The sequence below is a fragment of the Rhinolophus hipposideros genome, assembly GCF_964194185.1.
Source record: "Rhinolophus hipposideros genome assembly, chromosome: 26".
Lineage (NCBI taxonomy): Eukaryota > Metazoa > Chordata > Mammalia > Chiroptera > Rhinolophidae > Rhinolophus > Rhinolophus hipposideros.
The window spans coordinates 25997719-26022528 of record NC_138072.1 but is presented as its reverse complement, the minus strand read 5'-3'; the positions used below and the strand labels follow the sequence as shown (position 1 = coordinate 26022528).

At 54.8% G+C, this 24810-nt stretch overlaps 2 protein-coding genes across 9 annotated transcripts in view; one reads left to right on the top strand and one right to left on the bottom strand.

Moving 5' to 3' along the window:
- Nucleotides 1-5301, top strand: part of COG2 (component of oligomeric golgi complex 2) — a 40874-nt gene extending 35573 nt beyond the window's left edge. For 5 of the 8 annotated variants that reach the window (XM_081039171.1, XM_081039165.1, XM_081039164.1 and 2 more), the window contains exons 15-18: nt 90-232; nt 1661-1800; nt 3002-3182; nt 4684-5301. In XM_081039171.1, coding sequence (XP_080895297.1) covers nt 90-232; nt 1661-1800; nt 3002-3182; nt 4684-4785 — 566 coding nt within the window. In that variant the 3' untranslated portion in view covers nt 4786-5301. The remainder of the gene's footprint in view (nt 1-89; nt 233-1660; nt 1801-3001; nt 3183-4683) is intronic. The other 3 variants (XM_081039166.1, XM_081039170.1, XM_081039169.1) reach the window with 1 other exon arrangement.
- A 6962-nt stretch (nt 5302-12263) lies between these two features.
- On the bottom strand, nt 12264-22855 carry AGT (angiotensinogen). The gene is made up of 5 exons (XM_081038936.1): nt 22756-22855; nt 19946-20803; nt 16613-16880; nt 13589-13733; nt 12264-12962 (listed from the first exon to the last, which is right to left on the bottom strand). Exons 2-5 carry the CDS (start codon nt 20772-20774, stop codon nt 12771-12773), a joined length of 1434 nt encoding a protein of 477 aa, XP_080895062.1. The 5' UTR covers nt 20775-20803; nt 22756-22855; the 3' UTR covers nt 12264-12770.
- Between the last annotated feature and the right edge of the window lie 1955 nt (nt 22856-24810).

Here is a 24810-nt window from a genome sequence, read left to right as displayed (position 1 = left end):
TACACGCTCTAGATACTCTGACAGCATTGACACTAAAATGCGTGCCTGGACCCGAATACAGGCTAAGCACAATACGTGTGTGTCCGCAGCAGCCCTGGCGGACTCCCAGCTGTCCCTGGCGGCCTGCGTACCGCCCTTGAGTAACAGGATCGTCCGAGACTTGAGTGAGTCTTGCTTCAGTTGCTTGAAAAGTGCCCTGGAGGTTCCCCGGCTCTACCGAAGAACCAATAAGGTCAGTGCCGGTGGCCATTGAAAGGAATTGGGGGGGCAGGGTAAGCCAGGATGCCGCTGGCTGGGGGTAGCTGGGCGACAGACGCAGGTCAGGTCGGCTCAGGGTGTACCCCTGCCCAAGACAGACGGAATCTGTCTCATCAGAGAAACCAGTGTGAGAGGTGGCATCCACACTGGGTGTTCGGGTGCTTTGGTAGTTGGACCTGGGCAGTCTGAACTGTTTCTGGATTCTTTTGGCCATAAGAAAGATTGTGTTTTCAAAAGAGAGCATTTTAATAAATTATTTTGAGTCCTATTTTTTTGTCTTCATATGTTGTATTTGAAGAAACTAGAACTGCCCTGTTCCTTTCTGTTGTCAGTGCAAGTACCTGCCTTTCTCCTGTCCCTTTACTGGATGCATGTGGAGCAGCTACGTCAGACATTTGTAGCGTGAAAAGTTCCACACACACTGGTGTTTCCTCATTTTACAGACTGGTGATTTGGGAATTCAGTCTTAGCAGTGTTTTAGTTTACCTATTGAACTCTCATTTTCACTAATTTACACTTACTTCATTCTTGCTAGATCTCACTTAATTTTCCCTCAGGTTTTCTTCTTTCCCAAGTGTGGATTTGGATTTTAGGTAGTTTACGACTAAAATGATTCTCGCGAACTGTATAGGTCTCCAAGACACAGTGCTGTTTTGGAATTTCCCTGGAGCTCTTACAGACATGCCCCGTGTAGGACCAGCCTGTGCTGGGCCCTCGTCTGCTGTGTGTGTCACTGCCACCCGCCTCAGGGCTCCAGATGAGTGCTCTTCACTGTTGGCTGGGATTGAACTAATCTCTGTGCTGTTCTCTTCCTTTTAAAATCTGGACACGCGGTAGAATTACTTCTAGCAAGGACTTCTAGCAAGAGTACCTTGTCATCTGATTTTTCTCTTTCTGGTATGACTCAAAGCACCCACAGACAAGTGGGACAGACAGACCTATTTCATGTTGCCGAATGCATTTTTCTTTAATCTACCAACTTTCCCTTCTGTTCGATAGGATGTTATATTTACCAAGTGCTTGCACTGTAGGTCAGACAGTATCCCAGGCTCACACCGCCCATATCACACACTGAGTCAGACCTGGAATTTAATGAGATTGCCCGTGACCTGTGTGCACATTGAAAAGATGGGAGCAGCCCCCAGGGTATGGAGCGGTCAGTGGCTGGCCCAGCACCTGAATCCAGTCGGGCTCCAAACGCGTCTTCCGCTCTGTCCTCTTCCAGACCCGCCCCTGTTCTCCAGGCATCTTTTGTAGACAACACTAGTGTTATTTTTTCAAGGAAGGGAGATCGTACAGGTCTCAAAACTGGAACAATACTGGTGTCCTTTTGAACTTGAGGTTCAAATCACTGTCTCTCCTTTTTCCTGTGCATCCTTCACCCCCCCCAACATTACTCCAGGAGGTGCCAGCGACGGCTTCCTCGTATGTGGACAGTGCCCTGAAGCCGTTTCACCAGCTTCAGAGTGGGTACAAGGATAAGCTCAAACACGCACTAATTCAGCAGTGGTTAGAAGATGCGCTCTCTGAGAGTACTCAGAAGTAAGTACCCTGAAAGCAGACTGTCCTGGACTGGCAGAGGGTGGCCTGATAAGACGATCAGAACATCAAATCGCTTCGTCACTGGACAAGTCGGGGAGGCACGCAGTCCCTTCCCCTCTGTGAACAGTTGATCTGTGCCCGCTCCCCTGGCCCCACCCAAGGCTGCACCTGGGCTGCAGCCAACCTGGCAGGTTCACACTGGGCCTGGCATCTCCCCGCTCACGCACCTGTCAGGGGGCCGGGCATGTTCCACTCCCCTGGGCACACCTGCCTTTGCTGTCCCTGATGCCATCTCATACAGGCATCGGTCTACGAGTCATGTCACAGTTTTTGTTTTAAGATTTTTTTGCTCCTGGCTCTCTCAGGCCAAAATGTCTCTAATCATGTTAGGTAATCAAAGGACTTACAGTGGGGAGACCATCGTAATCAAGGAAGAAACAATGTAATTACATCTGGTAAAGGATCGGTATCTAAAATCCTCCAACCCTTGAAAATACTTGAAAGTCTTCAGAATCACTGTGGTTGAATGTCTCATTTCTTATTCAATGTACTTTTCCCCAAATGCCAGCATTGGGTTATGTCAGAGTAAATTTATTATTCAGTTTTATTGTTGAGTTTTGTTTAATTATTAATTTTGCAACAGTGTTTTATTTCAATTAGGAGTTAGGCGGCATTTATGGGTTTAGAACATAAAAATGAATTATAATATTGTTTCTGTGGGCATATGTATTTCAAATGCCAAGTAATCAGTTTGTAAACAAAGTTTTTAAATGTAACTCATTTATGATTTAGACAGCATATTGAGAATGTTTTGAAGACAATGAGTTTTATTTAAAATTTTGAAATGTTTTTACTCTTTAAAAGATGAACTGTGCCTAGAACTGATTGTAAATGAACTTGTTAACTTGCATTTGGGGAAGAGGTGCAGATGTCCATCCGCAATGTAAGAAGACACTTTGCCCGAGGTTTGCTCTTAGTGTCCAGGACTATAATTTTAAACAACGTCCAGGTACATATTTCTGAAGTACTATAAAGAGTCAAGATCCTGTTTTTCTTTCAATCTTAAGAAACATTAACTATTTACCATGGCTGATTTTTTTATTGGAAGTGAATTTTTATCTTTAAAAATCTCTTTTCTTGGTCCACAAAGCCGGTTAGTGTGCTGTGTGTTGTACATGCCCTGCTGTATTTTGTGCACCAGGTACTGTGAGACTGTGTCTGACATCCTGCACTCCGTGAGGAAGATGGAGGAGAGCCTGAAAAGGCTCAAACAAGCCCGGAAAACCACCTCCTCCAACCCCGGCGGGTCCGGCGGCGGCATGAGTGATGATGACAAAATCAGGCTGCAGCTGGCCTTGGATGTTGAGTACTTAGGAGACCAGGTAACCGGGAGCCATCATCAATTTCAGGGACTCTGAAACTGCATTCTGTGGGTCCCTGGTGGTTCCTGTGCACCCAGAGATGTGGCTGAGGGCCTGTTCCCTGTGCTAGGAAAAAGATCTGGGCCCCACAATACTTGAAGGTAAAGGCTTCACACCTGGGAATTAGGAGAAAAGAGAGAAGAACACTGAACATGGACTTTTGAAGTCCAGTGGATTGATCTTTGGTGCAGTGACATCTGCTTGGTCACCGGCGTTCATGTTTGCGAAGCCCATAGAGTGGGTGCTCAGAGTTGGTGTCCTTCTGGCCACTGCCGGGAGAGTGACGGTGCCATCTCGGTGCCACATCGGGATCTCCTGAACTATTTGTTAGTTGGCTGAAAGTAGGAAAGCTTTAGTCCATGGAGTCCGCAGTAGGCCACGGGAAAAACCCTCTGAGCTCAGCCTTGTCTCCTGCCTGGGCTCGTAGTTTTTCTGGGAAACACGTTTTGTAGTCGGCGTGTGAATGCATGCTAAGGTGGGTATTGTCACTGAGGAGGCAGATACGCATTACATAGAGGGCCTTTCATTCTGTCACTGAGGTGACTTCCGTGAGTATCGTAAGACTTTCAGACGCTCAGAAAGTGGCTATACACTGTGCAGGTTTTCTTTATCATGGCAGTTCCTCAGGGAATGCCTTTTTGCTAGAGAAAGAGAAATAAAACTGTAACATTTCCATCAGAAGATGCTTGGTTTTCTAGCTCACTGATAATCTGCTTTTACTCATCAGGGTCATCACTGAAAATCTAAATTTTTCTGCTTTGAGGTGAATTTAGACATACTGCCTGGCAAAAGTCCATTGTCATGTTTATTTCACAAGAGAAACTTAAAGTATTTTTATAAGTAAGAAAGTTTGTACAAAAACAAGAACAAATAAGCACAAGAAACAAAGGGCGGATGGCAGGAAAGACGGAGGATGATGGGGGGTCCTCATCCCAGGCCCCAGAACAAAGCACAACACACAAATACTGAATACTTGATGCAGATTTTCCAGTACTTCCTGTGTGTGTGTGTGCGCGTGCATGCACACGTGCGTGTACGTGCGTGCCTGTGTGTGGGTGTTTTGATGTTGTCACACTGAAATAGAACACGGAGTGCTGAATCTCAGTAACCCAGTAACCCGCAGCAGTTGCTATGCCAAAGTGTTTCCCATTAATCAGATTTAGTGTGAATTTTCTTTTCCAGTCCACAAAGGAGGCTCTTGCTGTGTTAGATTCTCATTTGATGGACCGACATAAATTAACATAATTGCTTCTAGAATGCCAAGTGTTTGACCCAAAAAGTAAAGTAGAATAAGTAAATCCTTTGTTCTAAAAGGAAAAAATATTCTGCCAGTCTTGAAGGAACTGTTTTTATCTTATTTAGTAGAGGGTGGGGTTGGATATTTTGTTGTATTTTTTATAAAGGTCTTTTTTCATAGTCAGTTTCAATTGCAATAACTGAATTGTCCGCTTGGCCGTTGCAGATACAGAAGCTGGGCCTGCAAAGCAAGAACATAAAGAGCTTCCCGGCTCTCACCGCGCTTGTTGCTGGCGCCAGGGACCAGGCAACAGCAGAGCAGCCATAGGCATCTCTGCGGGAGAAGATGGCTCTCCTGTCACCAGCCTCAGCCTCTGCAGAAGAGAGCTTGCACCAAATCTCAGTAACACGCAGTGCGGCCTGCCCAGCGCGCCTGGGGCTCCTCACCCAGAAACACAAAGGCCTTTTCCGTTGTATGGAAGATCGTTTTTAAGACATGTGAAACTTTCTACTATAGTTTACAGAGCAAATTATTTTATTTTTATCCTAAATCTTAGTGAGGAAGAGGTGATTTCTAAAATATTGAAGTAACTGTGTACGCATATGAAGTGCCCTTTGACCCTGCAGCTAGGAGCCGCTGACTGCAGTGGGGGACCCGTGTGTGCAGCACGCTTCTCCAGACGAATGCCCGCACATTGAGCAACCTTGAAAAGCGGCTGTGAAACGGCAGCCCTCCCTTCTCCCACGGGATTTAAGAACAGGTCGTGCTCATCACCTGGATCTCCATCAGGAGCTGGGACCGCTCTGGAGGATTTATTTTCTAAATAAAAGGAGTGTCCGCCAAGTTGTGTGCTTTCCTTTGTGAATTCAGCACACGTTGAATACCCTTCCTCACTCGTGCCCTGGGATGACACGTTTCTTTTCGGGCCACGCAGGCCCCTCTCACGCCCCTTGGGAGGGTTCTGTCCATCCTTGAAGTTCCTTTTAGACTGTGGAGTCGTGGAAGCCAGCAGCCCCCGTCCTTCCCGGCAGCATGCCCTGGGTGTAGGGGAGGTGGAAGAGCTGGGAAGGGAGAGGAGTACGGGGCACGCACTGGGCTCGGTAACGCAGCCAGCACAGGCCTGCGAGCCCCCGTGCTTGTGTGAAGCCTGCCCTCAGCTCCACCGTGACAGGACAGCAGGTGTGCTATCCTCTCGCTCTGCGTTTCCTTGCATCTTGGCCTCCTCTTGGTTCCAAGGTTAGCTCTGGGGAGAGAAAGGAACAGTGATGGAATTGAAGCAGACATGGGAGTTCCCAGTAATGTTTTGGGGGTGGGGATGAGGCAGAGCCCGAGGAATGAAGAAGCATGAGAGCCGCCCCAGTAACAGCACTGGGAGCAGCAACGTGGGGTGCTGGGCTCACAGCTGGAGCAGCGCCCACTCTCCACGCACTCGGGGCCTCTCCTGCTCCCTGTGGACATAAGAGCACATGCTCTGCTCTTAGCTGTGGAGGACCCGCCCCTGGACAGATAGGTGTCTGATGGCTGTTAGTACTGGGAACTTGGGTCAGAACCAGAACCGTGGGAGGGGATGGCAGGAGGGGTTTATTATAGGGGTTTGGCCTCCCTTGGCTGGGGGAGCTGGCTTCTCTGGTGCAGCTGTGGGCAGGGACACGGGAGGGCAATGGGGAGGGAAGGGCGGATGAGAAGTGGGAGAGCAAGGCCAGCCGGTACCCCCGGGGGTGACCTGACACTGGCAGGGGCAGGATGGAGCCTGCATTGGTGTCCTGCTGCGTCCAGGTCTCCCAGGCTCGGTGACGGGTGACCTGCAGAGGTTGTGCCTTCATGAAACGCACACGCCTGGCCCGGACTGGAGGAAGTTGAAGGAGGACGCAGGACCTACCGGGACGCCCCAGGCCACACCAGCCTGCTCCGCCCTCCAAGTCCCACAGGTGCTCTGGCCAGCGTGAACCTGCCTGGGGGGCGTCCCCGCCCCACCAGCGACCTAGCACAGCTCTGTCCTGCAGCCACAGGGCTGAGCTGGGCCCTGCAGCCCAGCCTCTGTCGATGGCAGACTCTCCCCACCTCCCCGGCTGCCTTGCCTTTCTCATTCGTTTCAAAACACAGGGAGAAGGATGTAAGCCATTAGCCCTCTCCAACTCCAGCAGTCTTACTTCCATTTTGCAGATGAGGAGCGTGAGACAGAATGAAGGTGTGATAACTAACGAGTGGAATCGAAACCAGGCAGGGCGGTGCCGGAGCCGTTATCTACTGCCAGGTAGTCCTTCCAGCACGAGCGTCAGAATGGAGGGGCTGGTCCCGCAGGATGGAACCCCACTTGTTGGTTTCTTTGTGTCCCGTCAAGTCCCTGGCTCATCCTGGATTCAGTGACACGTGGTCCAAAGCTTGTTTCACAACAGGAATGTCCTCGATGTCACAATGTCTGTTTCTAGGCTGAAGAAATAACTTACAGAAGGCTTGTCCCTGGCTTTCCCAGAATGCCTCTTTCATTTAATGTGTAATTACTTTGCTTTGGAGAATCTTAACTGAATAATTTAAAGATGAAGTGGTACTTTTTTTTACTGCAAAACTAGTTTAAAAAAATTTTATTAGAATCAAAAAGAGGTCACAGTCACGAGTTGATTTCTTGCCAGTGCAGTGCACTGGCTCCAGGGTGCCAGCGCCAGGGCGGGGGGCGCTGTGCAACTTTTGGGGACCCAGGCTGACACAGGTCCACGCCATTCTGAGGCTCCCATGTTCACCCCTGAGGGTGACTCCCTCTGTTAGTTTCCTAGGGCTGTCACCACAAATGTGGTGGCTTAAAACAATAGACGTTTTTCCTCTCATGGTTCCGAAGGCTGAGGTGCAAGGTCAGGGAGTGAGCAGACCTGCTGCCTCCCGCTTCTCAGGGCTGCAGGCGGCTCTTGGCTTATGACAGCACACCTCGGGCCTCTTCCTTCATCTTCACACGGCCTCCTCTTCTGTGTCTCCTTGTCTGTGTCCTATAGGACTCATGGCTCGTCCAGCCTGGTCTCGTCTTTTCTAAATAAGGTCTCATGCACAGGTTCCCGTGTTAGGATGTAAACAAATCCTTTGGGGGCCACCATTCAGTCCACTCCCCCTTGGCTACAGCCAACCAGAAGAGGAAAAGAGGGTAGTCACCCCGAGTGGGGCTGCTGTGCCCCGGGGGTGGAGGGCTGGCCATGCCCCTGGGGTGGGGTAGGGGGCTGGCCGTGACCCTGGGGTGGTAGTGACACCTTCCTTCTGTGGATGTCACTGTCCCCTTGCCTTCCTTCTGTGGATGTCATTGTCCCATCCCCTTTCGTAAACACCCCTTGCTGTGGTCTCCTGTTCGGAACACTATTTGGGCTTCTGCCTGGATTAATGATTCCCGAGTGGCTGTTCCCACTGATCTCAGTAAACACTTGCTGCCACTCGCTTCAAAAGGCCCTTTGTTTTCAGGGAGCAGGTCCTAGGGAGGTTCTCTGCGGCAAGGACAGAGGCCCCTTGTTGGTGCAGAATCGGCACTGACATGATCGCCTTTGAAACTGCAAAGCCCTGCCGGCCGTGTGGCCGTGTTCAGGCTTCAAAACTCGAGAATGCTGGCAAACTTCAGACACTGAACAAATTTAATTCCTCGGCAAGACCCGTCGAGGCTCTTATTTGAAGGCACTGTGTATTTTCACTGTTGGTGGCACCGTAATGCATCTGAGCGTTCTCCTGATCAGGAACCTAGCATTGCAGACGAAGGTTTCACCACGTGAAGAGCAGGCCTGCCTCAGTTGGTGGTCCCCTGTCCCCGGCACACCTCAGTTTCAGCAGCTCTAAAGGAAACACTGTCACTTGAGGTGTGCAAATCTCCCTGGCACTGCCCAGCCTCAGTTACCCTGAAAGGGCCCTGTCCTGATTGGCCGCTGAGCGTCATGTTGGATGGCGGCAAAATCTGTGAAACCCTGCCTTCATTTGACTTCAGAAGTACCTTCCGGTCCACCTATTCTCAATTAGTAGTTTTCACTTTCAGACTAAATTTCAGGTCGGTCAGGAGTCTTATCTTTTCTTGGGTCTCCTTAATGTTGAGTTAAAATGCATTGTTAACCTTTCAGATGGCATTTGATTGTTGAAGTTTCTTGTGTGACCCGGCTTGATGGAGTCATGAGGACCTATTTATGCTCCCACCTTAAACAGGTAGAAAACAAGACAAATGTACGAAACTGCACTGTTCACACTTTGGATGACACAGCCTGGGTCCCAGGGAGAAGGGACACAGGCCAGGCAAGTCCTGTGACAGCCCAGTGTCCTGGCGGACGCAGAGCCTGGCTAATGCCCGGACATGTGATACTTTGGAGCTGGGGAGGCCGAGGACGCTAGGACGTGGGGGCAGAGGAACGGAGCTGAGGGGCCTGCAGACGGCAGCTCGGTTTCTGTAGCTGATCAGTGCCTGGGCGAGGAGGCTCTCAGGGCCAGCACGGGACCCCAGCAAGGAGCAGGCAGGACGATCTCAGAGCTGCATGGGCCCAGAAACAGCATGTGTTCCCACCAGCCAGGACAGACGGGCTCTGACAGGGGCCACAAGTAAAGTCCTCGGAAGGACACACCTCAGTAGTGGAGCCAAATTTGCCCCAATCAGCTGGTCTGGGCCCACTTAACAAAACGTAAAAGCAAGCCTTAGACAATGCATCTCCTTCCAGGTAACTCAAGGGCAGAATGGGGCAACCTGAATCCAGGGACGTGGGCCATGAGACCCCTGCCCCGGAAGTGATGGACTCACTGACGCTCAACACACTTGGTTTTGTGAGCGTCTGCTCATTCTGTAACTATAAAAATTACACGGAGAACTTGAATTACAAAAAAAAAAAAATGGAAGCAATCAAGATGCCCTCCAGTAGGTGATGGATAAATAACCGTGGTCCATCCAGACAGTGAAATATTACTGAGCACTAAAAAGAAATGAGCTATTGAGTCACAAAAAGAGATGGCAGAAACTTAAATGCATGTTACTAAGTGAAAGACGCCAATCTGAAAAGGCCACGCACTGTGTGATTCCAACTCTAGACATTCTGGAAAAAGCAAAACCATGGAGATGGTAAAAGAATCAGAGGGAGAAGGGAAACAAACAGGTGGATCACAGGGGACTTTTAGGGAAATACTCTGTATCACACTGTAATGGGGGGTACATGTCATTCGACATTTGCCCACTGAATGTCCTCCACCACCAAGCAAGAACCCTAATGTAAACGATGGGCTCTGGGTGACAATGACGTGTCTGTGTAGGTTCACTGTAACAAATGTCCTACCTGATGGGGGTGCTGACAATGGGGTGACTGTGCCCGGGGGGGGGGGGGGGGGGGGGACACGGGATCTCCCTGTACTTCCTGCTCAGTTCCGCTGAGCCTAAAACTGCTTTAGAAAATGAAGTCTGTTAGAAAAGAAGTCACGTGAGGTGATGTGCAAATCCAGTCTACTGTCCCAAAGCTTCAGTCCTTGTTTCACGATCAGAAGTTTTCAGAGTTTAGGAAGGTGACGTGGTTTCCAGCCTGTGTATCATGTGACACCCCAGGGACTCTGGAATGGCACCTGGTCATCGCACACACAGCTGGGGGCAACACATTTAAACTGTCCCCATGAGAACGTCTATAATGAGAAGAGTTCAAAGAGCCTGATGTATGTTCAGACTGGGTTTTGCTGCCAAACAAGTAACAAAGATCCTTCACTTTTCTAAAGTCAGTGAAGGATTTGAGGTCCAGTGACTGCTCACTGGGCTGTCACTGCTCCAGGTCTTGAGCCGCCTGTCCCCCCCAGAACCTGGAGCTGATGGTTTGTTTAGTTGCTGGTGAATTGCCTTGTCTGCTGGATGAGCCCTCGGCAACCCAGGAAGACTTAGAATACAATGAAGAATGCTTAAGATAAACAAACCCCTAGAATTAATATTTTTGTGTTAAGTAACCTATGAAGTGTTGGTATTTTGTATTCTTGTAACATCCTGACCCAAATCCCCATTTATAAAGGCTCCGGAACAGAACAGCAATTGTCAATGGGCGACGTTTCACTCCTAGCAACGGCTGGAGCCCAGGCAGCCTGCTGAGTTGGAAAACCCGTTAATCTACTGTTAGTTGCTTTTAAAATGAAGTTAAAAATACAAATATTTTCTTCCTGTAGCTGCATTGTGGCAGTGCTGGATTGTGTCATTAAGGGCGACCTCAGGATGACATCGCAGGCAGTGACTGGGCTCCCTGCTGTGTTCCCACGCACAAGCCAGCACTCAGCTGGCACCTCCCGAATATTTGTCAAATGAAGGAAGGTATGTGCTGGGGTGGGAGAGCAGCTCCAAGTCTCACAGCCAATACGATTTCGTGGACACTCGCTTTAGGAATCAGGAAGGCAGCTGCCCCAAGGTGTGGTTCTGACTGCAGAAGCCTCATCCACCTGAGAGTGTGAACCCACGGTGCCAGAGGGCGTGGCGGGCTTTTCCTTCCTTTCCCAGCCTCCTGGGTGGTCCTCATTTCTTGGCCAGCAGCCCCACGTCACATCACCTTTTCTCCCCGTTTTCAACATCACGTCACCTTTCTCTTCTTGGGGCTTCCATTCCCCTCTGCCTTCCTCTTATAAGGAATTCGTGATTGCACCAGATAACCCAGGACCATTTCCTCACCCCAAGGTCTTTCATTGAATCCCACCTGCAAAGCCCCATGTGAACTTGTGCTGTACAAGGTCACAGTCACAGATCCCAGGGATTAGGGCCTGGGTATCTTCAGGGCCGTTATTCAGCCTCCCTCTGTGGCCCACAGGTAAATACTCCATTCCTGCTGTACCTTTTGGAACAGGACTTCTAGACAGGGTGGAGGTCATGCTCCTGTCATGGGCTGGGTGCCAGTGACATAATGGTGGCTACTATTCACTTAGTCATTCAAGCATCTCCCATTTTATAAATAAGGGTGGGTACCCCAGAGAGGTGAAGTGACTTGCTCCAGGTAATGCAGCAGCAAGTGTTGGAGCTGGGCTTCCTGCCATCCTGTCCATCTCTGGAACCACCATGCTGCCCCCTCATGTGCCTGGCACAGCGGGGTCAGACCCAGTCACACCCCAGAGGGGGGAAAGACCAGATGTGCCCTTTGACCCCAAAGCCAGGGAGGTGTTTCCAGGCTAGAGGGGCCAAGTTGAGGTATGGAGGATGTTGTTGATGTTCTGTGAGCCCCTGGGAGTGTGGTTGTGATGGCCCAGCAGGGGGGTGGGCGCGGCCTGGGCACCGTGACAGCAGGACACTGTGGCCTGCAAGCCCATGAAACCATGAAGGGAAAGCACTCCCAGCTCTGCAGCGCCCATCCCCACTCCCATGCTGCCTCCCAGCCCCTCCCTGTTGTCCCCTACTTATGGGAGGGAGGGAGGGAAGGAGAAAGTAACGTCTGCACCTCAGCAGCCTAGGCCTGCTAGGGCCCCAGAGGGGGACAGGCAGGGACACTCAACCTGTAGGAAGAAGTGTGCAAGTGTGAGGATTTCTTTCTCTACCTCCCGCTCCTGAGCGTGTGAGTGGCAGCGTCACCCTGTGTCCCCGAGTAAGTGCCCATCTGCCCACTCCTTGCCAGCTGCAGGGGGACACCGGGCCTCCCCCACGCCCACCCATCCGACAAAGTCACTGCTGCTTCGGAGTGGAAGTGTCCAGAGAAACACATCACCTCCAGCTTCTCCGAATGCTGGCTGAGTGATGGCCTGCGCCTTCCACGGGGCACTGCCCACATTTGGCTCTAAGACCTGGAAAGCACTCTGTGTGCACCGTCTGCGGCTCGGTGGTGGTCCCTGTTTTGCTGCTAAGTGAAAGGATTTTTCTTTTCTGATTTTTGTTGCAAGACATTTATTAATAACACAGGATAATCGGACATGATATTTATTACATCCTAACGTACATTCAGATTCTAGTGTTTTTCAAAAATCACAAGTATCATGGGAAAGAAAAAGGGAGAAAGCAGGAAAAACTCCGAGGTGGTGGAGACTGCATGCAGGTGACAGGTTCACATTCAATAAGCTAAATATAAACCCAGGGCAATGAAAAGTGTGTATTTTAATTTAAAACCCAATGTCTGCTCTCAATTAAAAAGGAAACAAGTTTTGGTTTCATAGACACGCCGTCCAAACTCCTTCCAGAACAGTCGTCCTGTGCTACCGGCTGGTCCTTAGCGCCCCTACGGCCCCCCCGAGGCCGGCTTCTGCCTCTCAGTATCCACAGCCCCGCTGACCCAGGAGAACCGGCTGCTTTCCCGCTCCTCGTCGGAAGAACAAGTGGGAGACGGTGGTGACAAATGGGTGATGCCGTGTGCTGCGGCCGCGCCCGTGGTGGCCGGCCTTTACACCACGCTCAGTGGGCTGTCCACACGGCCCAGGAAGTGGAGGGCACTGGAGTCTCGCTCACAGATGGCAAACAGGAACGGGCTGTTGAGGGTCACTGCCAAGGCCTCGGGTCCAGCCGGCTGCTCGGTGGCCTCTCTGGGCTGCTGCCCTTCGTCGGCTTTGAGTTCAAATAGGACGCTGTTGAGCACCTGTGAAGGTGAGGTGGGGATGGGGCGTGGCTGGCCCTCCACAGCCCTCACTCACAGTCCCTCAGACCCGCGGGCTCCACCATGCACTGGCTGCCCCCGGCAGTGGCCTCTGAGGGGCCTCACTTAGCAAGTGCCCTCTTCCCCCCACCCCGTGGTGTCTGAGGCCAGGGTTGGGAGTGACCCCATTCCTCCCCAGCGCAGAGCACAGTGCCCATAGCACCCAGGCCCCTTCTCATTGCTGAGGTGCGTTGTCCTGTGACAGCAGACAGTCTGTCCACTGGGGGCATTTCTCTGAAGCCAGTAGCTGTGTGGTAGGGCCGACCCCAGGGTGGGGGCACTTCCTCTCCTGCCCGAGTCCTTACCCTGCTGTAGCACCTGCGGAGTGCCCCAGGCTGGGCCAGGCTGGGCAGAGCCAGAGGACGGGGCGGGGAGGGGTTTGCTGCTCTCCACTGTCTCTGGAAAGCCTGAGTTCCCGACCTTTTCCTCCTACTCTGGCTGCACACTCACCAGGCCATGCCCTCCCTCCCTTCCTGCCTTTCCCCACGTGCCGGAAGCTTCCTCTGTGTCTCTCCCATCTATGCCCCTTACCCACAAACACAGACCCAATGGCACAGGCCACACGGTACCTGTCCGACGCTGACGTTGGCATCACTGATTTTGCCCAGGTTCGCCTCGGCACCCAGCAGGGTGGGCAGCTTGGCCTGGGCCAGCAGGTCCTGAAGGTCGTAGGATCCTCGCAGCACCAGCTGGGGCATGGTCAGGCGGATGGCCCTGGGGACATGAGCCACAGTTAGGAAGTCTCAGCTCGCTCCCACCGCAAGGACTGAGCCACACAGAGAGCGTTGGCCGAAGACCTGGGGAGCCCGATGGACGTGTCATGCGAGCGGGGACCTTGACCCTCACCCAGCTAGGTTGTCTTGGGAAAGCGTCAGCAGCACATTTCACGCCCTGTGAGGAGGACGCACAACAGTTAGCAGCACGCTCTCTGGGCGACCACCTGGGACATCAGCTCTCCAGGCTGGTATAGCTGGGTGGGCTGTGTTGGAGGTGTGTGACTTGGATTATTTAAAATGCTGCTCGCTAAAACAATGCATCGGGACGAACTGGCCACCATCAGTTCCTGACACAGAAACCCAGGGAGGGAGAGGGATGGGAGGACAGCCCAGTGTTAGCGTCTGTGCCACGCACGTCACTGGAAACACTGCTCCTTTCAGGGTCCCGAGAACCCACACGTGTCCCCGGGGGCACTCCAAACCCTTACAAGAGCTGACAGCACACCGTGCCCACAGCCATACTACTCACAGTAGCCAAAATGTGGAGGTGACCCAAGTGCCCACTGGTAGATGAATGGACAAGCAAAATGCATTCCATCCACACACTGCTATATTAGGCTTAAAAAGGAAGGACACTCTGACACCGGCGACCACATGGGTGAACCTGGACGACCCGATGCTGAGTGAAGTGAGCCAGTGACACAAGGGCAAACGCTGTGTGACTCCACTCGTATGAGGCCCCCAAAGTGGGACCACTCAGAGAGAAAGAAAGCAGAAGGGTGGGAGCCACGGGCGGGGGGAGGTGTTGGGGAGTTGTTTAATGGGGACAGAGTGTCGGTTTGGGAAGATGAGAAGGTTCTGGAGAAGAAAGTGATGACAGCCGCTCAGCAGTGAGGATGTGCTTAATGCCATAGAGCTGTGCACTCTTAAAAACAGTCACTTACCACAATAAAAAAAAGTTTAAAAAAGAGCTGAGCTAAGGAAGCCATCTGTGCCCCTTAGTGCAGATTTCTGGGCGCCCTTCCCTGGGCCTGACATGGAGTCACATCTCGTGCCCAGGGAGGAAACTGCTTTATTCCCATCACAGTCGGGAAGAGGAGCAAACGGGCAGCAAACCAAGGGGTTCTGGAGTCAAGGGCAGTTCCCCGAGAAAGCCCTCCCAGGTATCTCAGAGGTATCCAACCCTTGGGGGACATCTTGGAATGCAGCAGGTTGTGTGCATATCTGGGTCCCCACACTCCAAACCGGGAGTAAAGATAAGTCCAGGGAGAAGCAGCTCACCCTCACCCAGAAAGAGCCGACAAACCGAGCACTGGGTTGATAGACAGATGGACACAAGCCTTCTGCTCCTCAGCCCCACCCTTGACAGGGCTTCCACACCAGCGCCTGTGCCCCCACCCCACTCTCCAGGGGCGGCTCCCCACCCTCTAGGGGCAGCTCCCCACCCTCCAGGGGCGGCTCCCCACCCTCCAGGGGCGGCTCCCCACCCTCCAGGGGCGGCTCCCCACCCTTCAGGGCCGGCTCCCCACCCTCCAGGGGCAGCTCCCCACTCTCCAGGGCGGCTCCCCACCCTCCAGGGGCGGCTCCCCACCCTCCAGGGCGGCTCCCCACCCTCCAGGGGCGGGCGGCTCCCCACCCTCCAGGGGCAGCTCCCCACTCTCCAGGGGCGGCTCCCCACCCTCTAGGGGCGGCTCCCCACTCTCCAGGGGCGGCTCCCCACCCTCCAGGGGCGGCTCCCCACCCTCCAGGGGCGGCTCCCCACCCTCCAGGGGCGGCTCCCCACCCTCCAGGGGCGGCTCCCCACTCTCCAGGGCCGGCTCCCCACTCTCCAGGGGCGGCTCCCCACTCTCCAGGGGCGGCTCCCCACCCTCCAGGGGCGGCTCCCCACTCTCCAGGGGCGGCTCCCCACTCTCCAGGGGCGGCTCCCCACCCTCCAGGGGCGGCTCCCCACTCTCCAGGGCGGCTCCCCACCCTCCAGGGGCGGCTCCCCACCCTCCAGGGGCGGCTCCCCACCCTCCAGGGGCGGCTCCCCACCCTCCAGGGGCGGCTCCCCACTCTCCAGGGCCGGCTCCCCACTCTCCAGGGGCGGCTCCCCACTCTCCAGGGGCGGCTCCCCACCCTCCAGGGGCGGCTCCCCACTCTCCAGGGGCGGCTCCCCACTCTCCAGGGCCGGCTCCCCACTCTCCAGGGGCGGCTCCCCACTCTCCAGGGCGGCTCCCCACCCTCCAGGGGCGGCTCCCCACTCTCCAGGGGCGGCTCCCCACTCTCCAGGGGCGGCTCCCCACCCTCCAGGGGCGGCTCCCCACCCTCTAGGGGCGGCTCCCCACCCTCCAGGGCGGCTCCCCACCCTCCAGGGGCGGCTCCCCACCCTCTAGGGGCGGCTCCCCACCCTCTAGGGGCAGCTCCCCACCCTCTAGGGGCAGCTCCCCACTCTCCAGGGCGGCTCCCCACTCTCCAGGGGCGGCTCCCCACCCTCCAGGGGCGGCTCCCCACCCTCTAGGGGCAGCTCCCCACCCTCCAGGGGCGGCTCCCCACCCTCCAGGGGCAGCTCCCCACTCTCCAGGGGCGGCTCCCCACTCTCCAGGGCCGGCTCCCCACTCTCCAGGGGCGGCTCCCCACTCTCCAGGGCGGCTCCCCACCCTCCAGGGGCGGCTCCCCACTCTCCAGGGGCGGCTCCCCACTCTCCAGGGGCGGCTCCCCACCCTCCAGGGGCGGCTCCCCACCCTCTAGGGGCAGCTCCCCACCCTCTAGGGGCAGCTCCCCACTCTCCAGGGCGGCTCCCCACCCTCCAGGGGCGGCTCCCCACCCTCTAGGGGCAGCTCCCCACTCTCCAGGGGCGGCTCCCCACCCTCCAGGGGCAGCTCCCGGGAGCCCTACTGGGGAGACAGCTTCTTTGTCCACGTCAGGAAGTCGTGCTGGAAGGTTAGGGCTTCGACCTCCCGCAGGCCTGAGGGGCTATGGGGCTGGATCAGCAGCAGGCAGGCGTTCTCGCTGAGGTCCACCCGGGTCATGGACAGGTTGTTCTGGGGGTCGCTCCAGTGCTGGAAGGTGCCCGTGCCCGAGAGCATGGGGACGGACACAGATGTGGTGTTGTCCACCCAGAATTCCTGGAGCCCCGCCAGCAGGGAGAAGCCCTTCATTTGCCCTGGAGACCCAGACAGAGACACAAGGGGACAGTCACTGTATGGGCAGACCCTGTGGTCCCACATCTTACTCTTTTACAAATAAAGTTTACTTTTTAGAGCAGTTTTAGGTTCACAGCAAAATTAAGAGGAAAGTCCAGAGATCCCCAAACACCCACTCCCAACTCCCCTCGCTGTGAACACCCCCTCCCCCGGAGCGAGTGGGGTCTGTTAACTGGTGAGCTGACTTGGACACACGGCTGCCCAGCGTCCACTCGGGGGGGTACATTCTCTGGGTGCACGTGCGACGACACGTCCATGGGGTCGTTTCACGGCCCTAAACATTGTCAGTGCTGGCTCACTTTTAACCTGCGCAGCCCCAGATGTGACAGACTGTGGTCCAGCGTCCATTCCCCTCTCAGTCAGAACCAGAGCTGGGCATGCGCCTCCAGGAATGAAGGCCACACTTCTCAGGACCCCTTGCTGCTAGGGACAGACATATCACCTTGCTGTGACCAGTGGACTCGAGCTGGGGGGTCTGGGTACCCTCTGTGCTGCAAGCCCTCTCTGTCCCTGCCAGCCGCTGGCTGGGGCGGGTGGTCACAGAGCTGAGCTTGGCTGTCCTGGAGGGTGGTCACAGTGCCTTGGCTGTCCTGGAGGTAAGCAAACTCTTGTTGACCACACTGTCACTTGCTGCCTCTCCCAGCGGCCGCCAAACCTCTGCCCTGATGGCTGCTCTGCAGCCCTTCCACTTGCCTTGAAAGGACCCCTTTGTAACTGTTTCTGGGATACAAGCTGAAGTTGAGGTTGAGTCTGTCACAGAGCAGCTCCCTGGGCACCTGGCACTGGGAGTCTGAGTAGAGGTGGCTTAAAAAGTCTTGGGGATCCCTTAGTCCTGAGTCAGAAGTCTCCAGAGGGAAGGGGGCGGGGAGCTGGAAGGGCAGGCCTCCTGGCGAGAAGACTGGGCTGGCTCAGCCTTCTCAGGGTCCTGAAGGGGGAGCAGACCAGCGTCTCCTTGCCATTTATCCCCAGAGGCGTTGTTGGTTGACAAGAGCAGCTAGAGCAAGGGGTGCGGCCAAGAAGCTGTGGGCCCTGGGCGCTGGCTGGAGGCTTTTCAGTTTAGAGGGTAAAAAAGACTAAATTCTTTCTACTAGCAAACTAAGACAAACAGATGCTGGAATGTGAACCGAGGGGCTGCCCTCTCCCCCTGCTCATCTGAAAAGCATGGTCCGCATGCGGAGGTTAAGTAAATCTCTCAAGGTTAAGTCAACGGATGTGGCGGAACCTGCCAGGGCCAGCGCCCGGCCTCAGGGTGACTGCACCACTGGGCAAAGGGCACCCGGAGCTCAGGGGCTCCCAAGTCCCAGCTGTGTGCTGAGGCCGTTGTAACCGGACATTAATACTGAAAGGGACTTAGAGCTCATGACACAGCTGCTCATTTCATAGATGGACATGCCGAGGTGCCCAGAAAGGGTGTGCATGTCCACCGGATGGAAACTGAGGCAGGGCTGGTTAGGGAGCGAGGTCAGAGGCTGGGCCATGGTGGGCCGGGGGTGCACTGGGACGTCCGTCCAGTCCTAAGTGGGGTTTGCCTTTCTCCACGTCGCCCCCTCTGCCTGTCCAGCTCTGCCACATGGGATCACGGGGACAGGCACTTTCCTGAAGTGAGGCCCCTTTACTGACATCAGCGGCTCTCTGGCTTGGCTGCTGGGGCCACGGCCTCCTCAGAGAGCTCTCCTCCCGGGCCCCTCTTAGGGACGGCAGGATGGCCTGTGCTGCTCTCTGGTCCATGTGCTGCAGTGCTGGGAACTGAGCAACCCTGGTCCTCTCCCTGTGCGGTTTACAGACTTCCAGCATTTTCTCAGAGTGAAAACATGACTACGCACTGTAACCTCTCTCTCCACGGCACTACCTTTCGACCACTAGCTTTCTGTTCCCCAGGAGGCTGCACATCTTGATGGAACCTCATCAACGTCCCCAGCCCACTCATCAGTCTCAGGGCCACCACCTCAGTGTGTGCTCCCTGGAGAGTTGCCTGGACTGTTGCAAAACTTTCCAAGGGCCCTCCCGCCTCCGATGCACACGGCACAGGCCACCAGGACAACCTGCACTCGGACACCGGACACCACAGAGTTCCAACCTTCCCAGAAGCACGCATTCAAAGTCCCACCTTTGCAGCTCTGCCCCCCACGGCTCCCCTTCTCTCATCCTTCACTCTAGCCAAGCAAAGCTGCCCCTGTTCTAGACGTGGCAACCTTGGCTCACTCGCTTCTCTTCACTGCAGCCCTGCTCCCCTCGCTGTCCCCCGGTCTTCCGTCCACTCCCCAGGGAGCCCCTCTTTCCAGCGTCCTGAGCCTCCTGGCCTTGGATCACGTTTGCCTGCAGCACTGTGGCCCAGGCACCTGCCCTCAGGCTGTCTGCTGTTGAACTTTGACAACCTGTGGGCGGCCTGTGCCGTCTTCCTCCTTGACCCCTCTGAGACGCCCAATTCAGAGTCCTGCCTATAGTCAATCCTCAATGATTGTTTGTTGAATGAATGAACAACCTGTGTAGTAGGGACTTCTGGGTAACAACCCTCCCAACATGAAAATGATTTAAGCAAACAAATTGGCTATTTTTACAGGGGACAGTGACCTTCTCAAGACATAGTAACCCAGCGCATCTGAGCGTGGAGCTGGGCTGTGGAGCCAAGAGATGCAGGATTGGATCCCAGGCCCCCCACTGGGGGCTGGGCCATCCTGAGCAAGTCACGTTGTTTTTCTGAATCTGTATTTCTTCACAGGTAATAAAGACAGTAAAACGTCTTCACTGCATCGTGGGATTATAGGATGAGCCTGCAAACATGCAGCAGGGTGGCTGCACACAGTGGGCAGCAGGTGGGGAGGCAAAGCCCAGCCAAGGAGCCTGGGGCAGCGGCTCCTGTCCTCCTGGAGGGTGGTCTCCAGGTACTCCCTCACGTCTGCCACCATGCCCACCCCCAAGGCCTGGTTCTGCCCAGCTGAGGTGGGCACTAAATTCCTGGACACAGAGAACTGCTGCCCTTTGACACTGACCTGGGGGCAGAGCCCATCTGGAGGGCTGGCCTTACCTTGGAAGTGGACGTAGGTGTGGAAGAGCAGGGTGCTGTCTGGGCTGACCCCCATCGGGGGGCTGTCCATTTTCCACCCAGTCACAGCCTGCATGAACCCAGTGACCTTCTCCACAGCAAGATCTGGGTCCGTGGACAAGTCTAGAGAGCGCGGGAGGGTGACGGGGGCGAAGGGAGCCAGGCCCTGCACAAACGGCTGCTTCAGGTGCAGGCCAGGGGCCGTGAACAGACCCACCACCGTGGACAGGAGCAGTTTGGGCTGGCCGCTCGCTCCGCCCTGGGCCACCAGCAGGCCCTGCATGGTCTGCAGGGTAGAGAGGACCTTGTGACCGTCCAGCCGGGAGGTGCAGCTCTGATCCTCCCCGGGCACGCCCAGGAACGCCTGCAGGCCGTGGGCCGTGGGGTCCAAGGCTCCTAGGTAGAAGGAGGCCAGGGTGCCAAAGAGAGCCGGTGGGGAGAGCACGGTGCCTGTGGCTGCGCTCCACGTCTCGCTTAGCGTCTTGTACATGCGGAAACCCATGAAGTTGACCAGCATGCCCAGCACGGCAGCCCTCGTCTTGTCTTCGCCATCGAGCTTCTGGGCGGCCAGCACCAGCTGTCTCCACAGGGCCTCCTCGTCCACTGGGGGCGTCTTGGCCTGAATCGGGGCAGGTGTGAAGGTCGGGTCCTTGGGCGTCTCTGCCGTGGGCTTCTCCAGCTGGTCACAGCTGCTCTTGCTGTAGACGAGGAGGTGGAAGGGGTGTATGTACACCCGGTCTCCAGCAGCCAGGCCAGCGCAGGCCAGGAGACAAAGGATGGCGGCCCTCAGGCTCATGCTGGCAAGAGTCATCTCCGAAGGGGGAGCTTGCTTCCTCGTACCTAAAATGTTTTATGAAGGGTGAAAGGTGATTAAGTGCTCTCTCACCAGTTTCCGTGGTTCTACGACTCCCTGCAACCATCTAGCCCAGGAGAAATCCATCCATGTCTACACATTTCAGTGAAAAAAACTGGACTCACACTCCACAGAACACGTTTATGTAATCCATGAGCAAAGCACACGGTTACGGGCTGAGGCGTGCTTTTGTAAGGTTGTATTTTGGGCTGGGTTTTGATTTTTTGTTTTGTATAACTTTTATAATAGTGGGAATGTGCCTTTCTGTCTACACAGGCCTCATGTAAAAGGTCCAGTCAGGGCAGAGTCATCGGGAAAGCCGTGGGACTGAGAGCTGGGGAGCCTGCAGGAACAGGCGCCCACCGGCCAGGCGCCCAGGTGTGGGCCGTGCAGGTAAACAAGCCCCACCGCAGGGCACAGGCAGTCAGGTGAAGCAATGTCGTGGATCATTTTCAAGGCAGGGCTGCTGTTTGCTCTCAGTTGTGGTCAGCTGCCGCCCGGCTGGTTCTCTGTCAGCACACAGCGGGGCCTGAGAATAAGCTAGCAGTGCAGGGCTGTGAGCACTCCCAGAAGGGTGGGTTTGCTGCCCGCGCCTGCCTCAGCCCTCCTTGGGCTCCCTCTCACCAGCCCCTCATGCTCGGGGTCCCTCCTCCTCATGGCTGGGTGGCGTAAAGAAAATGATGAGCGTGGCGGCTAACACAGGATACTTATTGCCAGGCACGATTCCAGACTGTCACATATCAGCTCACCTAATCTTCACAACAACCCTTCCTGCTGAGGCACCTCTGACACCATATTCCGCACTGCAACTGTCCCCCAACGCCCGGCACTCTGAGCCCATTTATCCTGCCCTACGCTGCTTTTCCCATAGCCCTGGATCACCTTGGAACACTCTGGATCGTGTATTCATTTTGTTTGTCTGTCTGTTTATTATAGTTAGTGTTCATTGCCTACCTCTTCCCATGTGAATGCAAACCTTATGAAAGCAGGCTTTTAGCTCTGTTTTGTTCTCCAAAAAATGCCTGGGACCTACTAGCTACTTGATAAGTAGTTGTTAAATGAATTTGTCAGTGCTGTTGTACAGAGGAACAGAGAGGTTCAGTGACTTGCTCAAGGTCACACAGCTAGTAAGAGACAGAGCTAGGATTTAAACCCAGATCCCCGAAGCTGCTGCCTGCCCAACTTAAGCACCGATTTATATTACCTCTTGAACAAAATAATAAGAATGTGCGTTTTTCGTTTATCTGAAATTTCAGAAAGCATTTTCACGTTTTATTAGCTCCCTTAATTTACACCACAGTCCATGAGCAAGGGAGGCCAGGCATGGTTATTTGTCCCATCTTATAGATGAGCACACTGAGGCTCAGGGAGACAGTGATGACCTTGACTGCGCAGACCCAGGCCTTGCGCCCAGGACCAGAGACACACTGCTCCACGGAAATGTGGGCCACCCCTCACCTGCGTCCCAGGACCCAGAGCCTGCCCCTCCTCCCAGCTCCACTGTCTGCACAGCCAGCCTCGCGACCCCTTCTGACTGAAGGACTTGGTGGGCTCTTGGCCACCATGACTCTGCTTCCCGGAGGACCCAGCCCTGCTCAGAAGGAGCGGGAGGACCCAGCCACCTTGCCTACTGCTGAGGACAAGCAGGTCCCCTGGAAGGACCCGGAGGTCCAAAGGGAAAACAGCCCAGGGCTGGACGTCTGGCCCGATGGGAGGCGAGCGGCATCTTCTGAGGCTTCAGTAGTAAGGTCCCCTGCGGCACTGTCCCCTGACTTCTGGCTCCTGGGTGCCCTTTAGCCACCGCCTTCCAGCAGCCCTTCCCCCCTTTCCCACAGAGCACCCCTGGCCTTCTAAGCCCAGCAGACAACTCAGCTGCCTAGAGAGAGACAGGAGGGGGCAGGGGCCAGGAAGGTGGTGTGGAGAGGGGCTCCCGGCTTACCTTCTGCTTCAGTCCCCACGAGAAGGGTGGCCTCTTCCTCTGGCTGAGCCACTGAGGCCCTATTTATATCTGAGGGGTGGGGATGGAGCCGTTCCCAGACTGTCCTGTGCCCAAGCTGGAGAGGGGGTTATATCACCAATGGGGGTGGGGCCTCAGGCGGCCAGGGCTGACTGGGGGACGGACGCCAGAGGGACTGTCATGCTGCGACTACTGCCAGGAGGTCAGGATAATCAATGCACACTTGCTGCTGAACAGAACGAGCTGGTACATGGCTGAGTTACACATTTACTGAGTCCACCCGAGATGGGCCTGTGTTTGCAGGACGTAGGAGGGTCCCACGTGGGAGTGCGATGTGTCTCTGTCCAGATGTGTGATGGCGGAGGCCAGCCACCCAGCCTCTGACCGAGTCCCCTTGGGGTGTCTGTCAGAGAGACCCCGAGAATGTGCATACCAGGTGGCCTGGGATACCTGTGACCCTATGGCCTGGAGAGGCTTAGCAGTTGTCCAAACAGCCATGTGAGGCCCCGGAGAGCCGCAGGGAGAAACACACAACCCAGCAAAAGCACCTTCTAGAGCTTGTGATTTAGCTGGTTGACGGTTAGATGACATTCTGCCCCATTCTGACGGTTCCATTAGTATAGCCAGACGGAAAAGTGCCAACAAAACGCTTTCAGGCTGTGGGAAGCCACACTCCATTAAAGCTGGGGAAGGTTTCGGGTAGAAATGTCCTTTCAGTCAAACCTTGAAGGAAAACTAAGTTGGACTTAGAAGCTGAAGAAAGGCTTTTAGAGGTAGAGGCTTATGTGAGAGGAACAAAGAGGTGGGAAAGCGTGGGGCTGGTTTGGGGTCCCCAGCAAGCCCTGGTGCTGGAAGGGTGGGCAGTGAGAGCGGCCAGATTGCCACTGCTCCCTGGGCCTGGCCCCATGGATAATGAGGGAACTCGGCCTTTCCCACCGGGTCCCCTGGACAGAGCTTTGGCCAAACTGCATGAATCAGAGTTGACGTGCAAAATGAAACCTGACTGCCACTCGGACCTCGGGTGTTGAGTGAGTGATGTGGAAGGAAAGACGCTGGCTGGAGCCTGAACACCAGGCATGGAGGTCGATGTCGGGGCCTCAGAAGGGAGACCGGAGAGGTCTGAGAAGGGGGTGGCGGGGGCACATGATGCTGGACTTCTGATTCAAAGATTTACTCTCATGGTGACACAGTGATACGAAAGCGGGAGGAAAGGGGGAGAAAGGTTCTCAAGTTCCGGCGACTGAGGCTGATGAAACCAATAACCAAAAGGGGCACGTGGGAGGCACAGGGCTTTGGGGAAGGAATGTGAAGAGTTTGATTTTAGACGGTTTTCTTCTGAAGTGTCTGTTGCAATCCCGTGGTGAATACGTGTGTGGACAGTTCTGATGCTCAGGAGACAGATCTGGGCCCGAGACGCAGATGTGGGAGGCAAGCACTTGAGGAATAACCCAAGGCCTGTGGGTGGAGATGTTTCATTGGGGGAGAGTTAAAAGTAAGGAGAGACGATAAGGGAAGAATTAGGGAGGTTGGCGATGGACAAGGAGTCGAGGCTGGGGGTCCAAGGACCAGTGCAAGAAGCAGGAGGAGGTGTTCCAGAAGCCAGGATGGGGATTGGGGAAGTTGAGAAGTGAGGAGTTAAGGCCTGAAAGAGGTCTTTGGGGCAGAATGTCATAATGGCTTAAAGTCATGGGTGCTGAAATGTCCCCAAACAAAGCATTCTTGATCAACCCTTTATTGGTCACCAAAGGCCCAGAGGAAGTGGATGGAGGTGAAGGTTGAGTTGGGGCTTCAGGGAAGGATGAGGGAGGGGCCAGGCCGAGGTGGTTTGAAAAGCCAATGGAAGAAGGGGCAGATTGAACTGTGAGTGCTGCTTTAGGAAATGTGCTAAGGAGAAAAAGAAATTCTCAACTCTAAGACAGAGGAAGAAAGGGTTAACACTCATTGAGCAGCTGCTACATGCCAGGTGCATATATCTTCTCACCACATCTGCAACACAAATTTTACGATCCCCACTGTCTAGGGAGAGAAAACCAAGGA